We start from the raw sequence: 10,196 nt of genomic DNA, 5'->3' as shown, positions 1-10,196 counted from the left end.
ACTTGCTGGTTGAATAAAAGTAACTTTATGTCAGAATTTGCCAGGGATATGAATAATTTCGGGCTTGACTGTATATACAATGGCTAATAGTGAGGCATGTTGTCACACTGTATAAAAGCTTTGCATGCCTGTTTATTGTCACAGTTAAAGAATATATCAAATATATTTTGCCTTGGGAATAAGATTCATTCAAATACTGTAAATTAATTAATTGTTAGTACTGCAGTTTTACTTTTGTAAAACAAAAATATGAATTGACTGAATTGTATTATATGTATTATTGTATTATATGGTTGAAAATATGGTTGATTTGTTTTTTTTTTTTTTAGATGCAGAATATATAGTAACAATATATATTTTTTAAATTGTATGGAATATTTTCAGCATATTGTTATTTAATTATTTACCAGATAATTAATATTTAATATGTATTAACATTGTTAGCATTGTTGTTGTTTAGTTATATTTAATGTGGTTTTAAACAACTAAAGTGACATCTTTGTCACCTTCTTTTCCCCTAATGATTTTTTGTAATAGTTTATCGTTTGCATTCGGTTGCTAAACTCCCATTTGGTATAATATTTAGTTATATGATGCATTTATATTCGAACATTTTAAATGTGAATTATGGCACTGTATCTCATAATAAAATATTAATAAAACATGTAAAACGTGTTAAATTAATAAGTCCCTGTTTTATGCGTCAGCTCAGAGTGAGTCCTCCGCGCTTCTGTGTGGCATATAAAGCAGTGATATGTCATATATTTACACACAGATGCTCATCACAGCTGCACATTCTAAACGGACAAGATTAAACGATGTTTTCTGTCAAGCATTTAGAGGTTTTGTAGAGATATGACGTCAAATGAAACATCGCGGAGTCTAATGACAGAACTTTGGACTCATCGTGTTCTGGAGAACCGGACCCAGCAGTCCCCGCTCAATAGCACTGATTATCCGCTGCTGGATGATTTGGATGTGAACACGGATATTTATTCCAAAGTGCTCGTGACACTGATTTACGCTGTGCTGTTTGCAGTCGGTTTAATCGGAAACTCTTTGACCCTGTACATATCTCTCCAGAGGAGATCCATCAAACATCTCCAAGGCACTGTTCATTATCACCTCGCCAGCCTCGCGGTGTCCGACCTGCTTATCCTGGTGCTGTGTATGCCGGTGGAGCTGTACAACTTCATCTGGATTCACCATCCGTGGGCTTTCGGGGAAGTGGTCTGCAGGGGCTATTACTTTCTGCGGGACGGCTGCTCGTACGCGACGGCGTTCAACGTTGCGAGTCTGAGCGTGGAGCGCTACATGGCGCTCTGCCACCCTTTCAAAGCCAAGACTCGGATGTCTCGCGGGCGCACCAGGAGACTCATCTGCGCGCTCTGGTGCGCGTCGCTCGTTCTCGCCTCCCCGATGCTTCTGACTATGGGGCAACTTTACGTGGGTGAAGAGAGCATCTGTACCACCGTGGCCTCCACCAACACCGCCAAAACGGTTTTACAGGTAAAGTTATTTTCATTCTAAATGATCCATAGTAGTTCTTTTCAGCGTGGTACTTTAGATGGCGCTAACAATGCTGTGTTCTGTTTGAGGATTTAGACCCAGAGAGAATTTTCTTTTTCAAAAGATATTGGAATATTGGATATAAAACTTAATATATGCACAGACTTGGTTTAATCACTGATCTGAGCTTATATGCAGCTTAGTTTTTGAGCGAATCTTTCAAAAAGTATCCACAAATATTGCTTTTTTTCAACAAAAAAAAAAAAGAAAACACACTTTTCACTTAGTTTTAACATTCATACTTCTTATCCTGTTCTATGCAAAGCATGCGGGGCACTGGCGATCCGCTGACCAGTTTTAAAAGTTCACAAGACAAGTTCATTAAGTTACTACAGCATATAAAAATAGAAATTTAAATTTGATAAAATACACAATTCAAGTGTAGTGATATAATAATCATCAACATTATTATAAAAAAAACCTCATCAAAACACTTCCTTAACAAGTTTAATTTGAACAATAAACTGGTAATAGGTCACCCTTGTTGTTGTTTTTTAGAGAAAATTGCAGCAAATTTAATGCATATGTCTCTCTGACATGTTTAATACAACGAGAGATGCAGTAAGATGCAATAAGACCTGAGTATAAAGTAGTAAACATGATCATGTCTGAGAGGGTTAGTGATACACTGATGGCATGCCAGGGACAGTTCTGTAAAATTGTCACTTGTGGTTTAAATTAAAACAGCTATTGTCTTGCGTATCTACTGGGCAGAAAACAGCTCTTTTAAAATTTCTCTTTAGATACAACAGAACATGTATGCGGAACATTACCTTACATGGACATGGAGTGTTATGACGTGGTGGAAAAAAAATTACAGTTGCAATCAATATGATTCAACCCCCTTGACCTGCAAGACATTTTGCTGCAGAGAACAAAATTTTATGAAAACAATTTAACAAAAGCATCAGTAAACTATTGGAGAAAGTTTATTAATATTTGAGTGAAAAAGTTGATGAATAATGAAAAAAAAAAATCAAACTGGCTGTAAACATTCATGGTTACAATTATTCAACCTCTTTTTATTCAAGCTCTGTTGACTTTGCCATATTTGCTACTCCAGCACATGCATGGGCTAAAAGTATAAATTTGCAAAAGCCCAAGCTATAATAGAGTTTCTAAAGGCTTATTTTGTGTTGTAAGACAATTTTGTTCCCTACCATAAAATAAGTGACTTAAAAACAACAATGTTGAATAGGGGTTGAATAATTATGACTGTGTTATTAAAAAATCCTATAACTCGAAAAACATTACATTATATATTGACATTATCACTTTTAATATGCCAGTAAACTGTTGTACTGTAGATGCAATTTCTATGAAGTTCTGGATATTCAGAAAAACGTGTATTTGTAAAGTACCACTGTCACGCGGGTGTGCAGGACGAGACGAGACGATAGACGAGATTAACAATCAACAGTAAATTTAATAGAATTCTCCAAGATGAACAAGGCAGGAACAGGCAGGAACACAGAGGGCTTTCACACACATCCAGATAACGTTAAAGACCGACAAAAGACTAAACTCAAAGACAGACTTATAAAGGCAAACTAATCAAGAAAACACAGGTGATACAGATGACACTAACGAAGACTAATCATAGGGCTAAACCAAATCACAACAGAATGGCAGGGGGAGACAATGGGTGAAACCAATGACAGACAGGGTTGTGACATCACGCCCCCCTCCGGAAAGGCGCGTCCTCGCGCCGTGGAAAAAACGAGAGGGGCGGAACAACAGAGTACATAAGGGAGGAGGCTTGGGCGGAGGACGGTACCCCTGGAGGGGGACAACAAACAAAGTCATGAGAGTCCAGGGGGGCGACGAAGGTGGGAGGAGCCAGGGAGGAAACAGGAGGGACCTGAAGCAGGAAGAACTGACCCAGACCACAGCCATGATGACGGCCCACGGTGGAGCCGACGGAGGGAGGAGCCATGGTGGAGGAAGGCGTGCCGACTCCATGGGGCCGACCGACAGAGGCGGAGCAGATGGCGGAGGAGCCCGAGGCGGAGACGGAGAGCCGATGATCCGGGGTGACGCCGAGGATCCGGAGGGCCAAGGTGGAGCAGGCTCTGGCGCCCGAGGCGGAGGCGGAGTCCCGGAGATCCGCGGCGGAGCCGGAGCGACAGAGGATGGAGGCTGTGCCCGCAGGAAGGAGGAGTCCCAAGGAGCCGGTGGGACGGCGCGACGAGGCACAGCCGGAGGAGCAGAGTCCTGAGGAGCCGATGGGGTGACGACTGACCAGGGCGGAGCCGGAAAGACGATGGAGCCCGGTGGAGCTGGTGGATCGACGGGCGACGGTGGAGAGGAGGGCGTCGAGAGCCGTGGTGGAACCGCGGGGTCGAAGGGCCGAGGCGGAGTCCAGGACTCGGAGGCTGGAGGCGGAGCTGAGGAATCCTCCAGCCGAGACGCCGATGGAAGCTGGCAGTCCCGCGGCGAGCCCACTGCACAGGTGGATGACTGAGGGTGAGCAGGGGGACTGACAGGTGATAGCGGAGATTCAGGAAGGCTGGGCGAAATCAGCGATGACTCTGGACGACTGGACGGAACCAGCGGAGATTCAGGACGGCTGGACGGGACCAGCGGAGACTCAGGATGGCTGGACGGGACCAGCGGAGACTCAGGCATAGGCAGAAGAGGGCGGGTGGGTGGGAAGTTCAGGCAGGCCAGTGGTTCTGTGGAAAAGTCTATTAAGTCCCCAGAGTGTTGCTCATTCTCACCCCCAGTGGTGGTGCAGTGGGCAGGGCTCTCTGTAGCCCTCTCTTGCTCCACGTCGTACTCCACCGTCGCGGATGTAGCAGTCGGCTCTCGCACCTGGTCCGATGGGTCCGGCTCTGGCTCTGTCGCTCTCGGCTCGGGCTCTCCATCGTCGGTGGGCTCGGGCTGCAACTCCGCTTGTCGGGGTGATGTTGGGCTGGGTTCTGGGTCTGGAGTGGGGCTGGTGTCATCCTTCGCGGTCAACGAAGCTCTGCTGGACACCAGCACCCACTCGATGTAGTCGGCGAGGCTCTCTCGAGGACCCTCCCCGGACAGCTGCCTCTGGATGTTATCATTAAGTCCCACGCGGTAGAACGTGCATAGGCAACTGTCCGGGTAGTGCGTAAACGGGGCGAGGAATATAAAGTCTCTGGTGTGGTCCTCGAGAGAGCGGTTCCCCTGCTTCAGGAGGAGGATGAGGACGGCGGGATCATTCATGACGGGGGAGAAAAAAAAAAAATAAACTAAACACTGATACAAAAAAAACGGAAAATAAACGCAGGGGAAGACGCCGTGAATTTTTTTTTTTTTTTTTGGTCGGTCTTTCTGTCACGCGGGTGTGCAGGACGAGACGAGACGATAGACGAGATTAACAATCAACAGTAAATTTAATAGAATTCTCCAAGATGAACAAGGCAGGAACAGGCAGGAACACAGAGGGCTTTCACACACATCCAGATAACGTTAAAGACCGACAAAAGACTAAACTCAAAGACAGACTTATAAAGGCAAACTAATCAAGAAAACACAGGTGATACAGATGACACTAACGAAGACTAATCATAGGGCTAAACCAAATCACAACAGAATGGCAGGGGGAGACAATGGGTGAAACCAATGACAGACAGGGTTGTGACAACCACAGTCTCTGAGGGGTTGAATAATTTAAAGTGCAACTGTATATGTTGAAGAATATTTTTCACACAGACAGGTTGATATTGGAATACTTGCTGGCGAAAATGCTCTTGAAGTGCAACAGCCTGTAAAATTTTTCTAGGGAGGGAGACAGAAACAAAGAAAACCGAAAATGAATGTCAGAATGACACTGTAAAGAGCAACGCAGACAAAAATAGAGCAAAATGAGACTCTTACCAAACCAGACCCTATTAGATGCACATTTCAAAAACATATATTTTCAAAAACAGTTATTTCAGTACCAAGTGTTTTTCCTTACAGGTAAATGCTCTTCTCTCTTTTGCCGTGCCAATGCTGGTGATCACAGTGATGAATGGCCTGATTGGGCACCAACTTCAGAGAGTGACCCTCCATGAAGTTCACTGTTCAACAGCTTCATATGTCACAGCAGAGACAAACCGTGAGCGCTCCCTAAGCCATGGCGTCAAAGTCCTACGTGAGTGAAAGAAATTTGTGATTTTATAAAAAATAATAATAATAATAAGATTTTATTACACAAATATTTCCAAACTAAGCCACAACGGAATGATTCAGTAGTTTTGAACAAAGTCATTAAGTAAATGATTCAGTGACTCATTATAATCACTTTCATTCCTAAATTAATCAGAATTTTTGAACAAATGCGTTCAGTGAGTCAAATGGCTGACAATCACTTGTCACCACCTACTGGCCAAAATTAACTGTTGCATAATTCATCAAGTGCACATAATATTTGTTCTTTACAAATGTATTACAATTCTTTGGTTTCAATAGTTCATTACCATACACTGTAACAAAAGAATTTGTTGAATCAACTTAAAAAAATTTGTTACCTGGCTGCCTTATAATTTTAAGTTCAGTCAACTCAAAAAAGTTTAGTCAACTTAAAATGTTAAGAAGTGACAACTTAGATATTTGAATTGATTCACCTTAAAAAAAATTAAGGCAGCAGGGTAACAAATTATTTTAAGGTACTCAACAAATTGTTTTTTTGTGTGTGTCTTTTACAGTGTATGGTTTCAATAGTTTTTTTCTGTCATTAGGTGGGGTTGTTTTTGCCTTTGTTTTATGTTGGTTTCCTTATTACTGTCGTCGACTGATGTACTGCTATGTAACGGAGTGGACAAAGTGAGTTTTGCATTTGCATTTAACAAAAATATATATATATTTTAATTTTATTTATTTATTTAAGATTTTATAACCTTGGTTTTGTTTTTCTCCTCACAGTGCACTTTATGATTTCTACCATTACTTCTACATGGTGACAAATGTGCTTTTTTATGTGAGTTCCGTGATCAATCCTGTCCTTTACAACCTGGTCTCATCCAATTACCGGCGAGTGTTTTTCTCCACTTTCACATATTTTTGTCATATGTACTTGTTACGTTATGTTTAATTTAATGATTTTTATGAATGATGTTACTTTTCCGTTGTGATTGTGCATGTGGTTTTGTTGTTGTTGTGGTTCTTTTTCCCCCTCTCTCTCTCTCTCTCCTAGAGAGCGCGTACAGGTGCACGGAATTACGATGACGTCAGAGGTGGCATGGCGGCGTTGATTTAAGCCTGTTTGGATGTTTCCCCTACGAGCTCTCCTCTCTCCCGACTTCGGGGTTTACTTTAAGTTTCTCCTAAAGCCTTGTTGTATCATCGACGCTATTCGAAACCTTACTTGTGTTAATAATGTGAAATCAGTTGAATCACCTGTGTAACAAAAGGAGACGTAGGATGTAGGGAGGTGGGTGCCTTTTTGTTTTCTCCTCCGTTTTCTCCTGTTTTGGTTAGTAGGGAGGTAAGACTATGTTGTTTATTTTATCTTTTAATTTGAGAAGGAAAGAGGTGTAATGCGGTAGATAGCTTGAGTTTTGTTTATTATTTTGGCTTTTCCCCCTCCTGAAGTTTTCAGCTTATTTTGTTTTTTTTGTCTCCTAAGTTTCTGTAATAAATACTTTTCTTATTATATTTCTTGGTTTCGATGGCTTATTCTATAATTTAAATTAATGAAGCGGGAGATGAGACTCCGGGCACCTTATTAAATGCGGGGTTAAGGTGCTCTATGATTGGAATAAATCCCCGGGTGTTTAGTTGAATTGTGCGGGGTCGAAGATTAGCTGTGGTGGTGCAGCTTTTGTCGGACCTCGTAACAGTACTCTAAAAGGCAGAGGACTAACCAGAGTAAGAGGAGCTTAAAGTTACCGGAGCATCTTCATTCATCTCTTGTCACACCCGTAACAGCCAGCAGACACTTTGTCCCATGGTGCATATGGAAATGATGTACTGATGTTAATTCATTCTGGATTACAATATGTATATGTTTCTGTTTTCTTCTATCAGAAGAACAAAAGGCAATTAGAAAAGTCATGCATAAACTGCAAAAAATTGTACTTTTTTTTTTTGACTGTCTACTTACTTTTAAGTTCAGTGTTCTCTAAAATGTGCAAATGTGCTCTTTCAAGTGCATATTTTATGTGGGCTTCTGCATAAAAAGAAAGAGTATGTTATTCTATCAGATATGCAATATTCCCATAATTTACACAAAATGATAATGTAAATGTGTAAATGAATGACTATATTTAATTGTACAGTGGTGGTAATAAAAGTTTATTAAGTTACATTCAAGCTTCACGGTCTTCTAGGACAACGTGTATAAGACAAGACACGTCACACATCACAATGTTTTATGCCCGAATCTTCATCTCTAAACACAGCAAATTATCCAAGATATGGAAAATATCCAAAGCACAGGTGTTTGAATGTCACCTGGAGAATACAATCATGGAGATTTTAGCACCCAGGTAAAGTTCACCTGTTTAATCCATATATTGACACTAAAACACTAAAACTATGGAACTGTGTCAACTTCCCACTTCTCAGTCCAATATTTGTAGTTTCCTTCTCTTTATTTGTGGTCTGTCAAGATTTTACAGCAAATACTACTGATGATTTTCTATTTTTTTTTTTTTTCGTTTTGTTTCCAGCCCAGATATAAAACAATTCTTAAATCAGGAAAGGTTTTCTAGACAAGAAAAAAATATTGTCTTGTTTTCAAAAAAAAAAAAAAAACAAGTCAAAATTATGTGAGTTTTTGCTTGATTCATTATTTCAGGTTTGAAAGAAGGATTCTATCCCAGCTTAGAAAGCCTTCCAAATTCCAGTTTAACTTATGCTAATCTTCAGCAAGCCTTAGCCGAATCAAATTCAGCTGAGGCCCTCATTTTAAAAAAATATTGGTCCTTTCACTTCTCCCCCATTCAAACTTCTACGCAAAAATCCTATAGGAACAGCAATCAGGAAATTCTCAGGCAAAAAAAAAAAAAAAATGCATCTCACAGCAAAGCTCAACCCAGAAGAACCATAGAAGAATTCTCTCTGCCATAGACCTGACATGACATAGACCAGTGCAGTCCCATTAAAAATACTGGCATCAACAACATCAGCTTTTAAATAATACCCACCCACCCTGATTTTTGGCATTTGTTTGGCATTCGCTGGAATAAACAGCGAATAAACTCTGTTTGACATTCAGTTCAAAAGTCTAACAGATGTCCCCCTCTCCCCAGAGAAAATATCTCTAGAATTTCCCAGATTCATTCGTGGTTCTATTAAATCTTTTCAAGTTGTAAGTGTGATTTACTGTCTCTTCTTGACCATTTAAACTATGGCATGCACATAATAATTTTGCACTTTCTTATTCTCACCACTGCAGCTCAATGTCTAGATACGGGGTGTCAAATTCAGTTCCTGGGAGGCCACTGTCCTGCAGAGTTTAGCTCTAACCTAATTAAACACACTTGAACCAGCTAATCAAGGTCTTCAGGATTACTAGACTTCAAGGCAGGTGATTTGGAGCTGGTTGGAGTTAAACTCTGCAAGACAGTGGAGCTTCAGAACTGTGGGCCTCCAGTTTTACATAAATAAGTGCTTCTCAAAACTGTCCTTATGTAGTGTCTCCCTCACCTGAATAGACTCATTAGTAGAATCTGCAAGACTTAAACTGGGTGTGGCCTATGAGGGGGACATATAAAATGTGTAGTGATGGTATTCCCCTGGACAGAGTTGAGAAGCACTGGTCTGGAGGGCATGCCTAATGTAAGGGGGAACAATCCCCTTACTTAAGGCATAAACACCTAAACGTGCTACCTTTCCTCACTGATCATATTCACTTCATATCCACACGTTGTTTTAAGGAACCGGGGTTACGAACAGTAACTTATTGTTCTCTTTCATCAACTTGTATGAGATCCACCTATAGGAGATATAGACAGCTCCCTGGCTGCCCAATACACTTAAAGTGAGGCCCTGAAAGCCAATGGATGGTCACCTGAAGTGGTGGCTTTTGAACTAGGAATAATGAGAATAAAACCTGCTTAAATTTGGGGGTATCATTCAAACTGCTCCCTTCTCAAGAAGGAAGGAGATTTTGTCTTTTAGAGCAAAGCTTCTTCCATATAAGAAGAGAAAACCCTGTTGAAACATGGAGGTTTTCTGGCAAACTGAAGTCTGTGCCCTTTTGTTATTGTGTGACTCACCCATTCCAGGGCTGTCACAGACTGGCATACACTCTTAAAAATAAAAGTTCTTCACGATGCCATAGAAGAACCTTTTTTTGTCTAAATGGTTCCATAAAGAACCTTTAACATCTGTGTGGCAAAAGAAGGTTCTTCAGATTATAAAAAGGTAAGAAAGAGATGGTTCTTTAAAGAACCTTTGACTGAATGGTTCTTTGTGGAACCAAAAATGGTTATTCTATGGCATCGCTGTGAAGAACCTTTTAAAGCACCTTTATTTTAAGAGTGTACTGTGACATGACTCTAGAAATTCCCTACAAAAAAAACAGACAATTGCTCAGGGCTGCTAACTTGCCTGGTTTGCACATTTGTGATACAATGTCGTCATCTAGTGGACAACTTCATGAGATTTGTTTGATTTTTTGGATCTTTTTGTGTGTTGGGACACTAGGGGAACACTAGGGCCGAAGC

General features: G+C 41.0%; 1 protein-coding gene across 1 annotated transcript; it reads left to right on the top strand.

Annotated features, from left to right (window-relative positions):
- Positions 1–821: 821 nt before the first annotated feature.
- On the top strand, positions 822–7,831 carry LOC141287163 (neurotensin receptor type 1-like). The gene is made up of 4 exons (XM_073819298.1): positions 822–1,509; positions 5,503–5,677; positions 6,264–6,348; positions 6,448–7,831. The coding sequence occupies exons 1-4, from the start codon at positions 856–858 to the stop codon at positions 6,614–6,616; spliced, it is 1,083 nt and encodes a 360-aa protein (XP_073675399.1). The 5' UTR covers positions 822–855; the 3' UTR covers positions 6,617–7,831.
- The last annotated feature ends 2,365 nt before the right edge of the window (positions 7,832–10,196 follow it).

This window comes from Garra rufa, chromosome 15, assembly GCF_049309525.1.
Source record: "Garra rufa chromosome 15, GarRuf1.0, whole genome shotgun sequence".
Taxonomy (NCBI): domain Eukaryota; kingdom Metazoa; phylum Chordata; class Actinopteri; order Cypriniformes; family Cyprinidae; genus Garra; species Garra rufa.
Note: the sequence above shows the minus strand (reverse complement) of the source record. Positions and strands in the feature narration are given on the sequence as shown.

Bases quoted from the DNA above. Each gene is read 5' to 3' on its own strand.
- LOC141287163 (XM_073819298.1), top strand. From the start codon at position 856: ATGACGTCAAATGAAACATCGCGGAGTCTAATGACAGAACTTTGGACT. The intron at 1,510-5,502 runs GTAAAGTTATTT...TTTTCCTTACAG, and splicing joins CCGCCAAAACGGTTTTACAG to GTAAATGCTCTTCTCTCTTT. The intron at 6,349-6,447 runs GTGAGTTTTGCA...TTCTCCTCACAG, and splicing joins TATGTAACGGAGTGGACAAA to TGCACTTTATGATTTCTACC.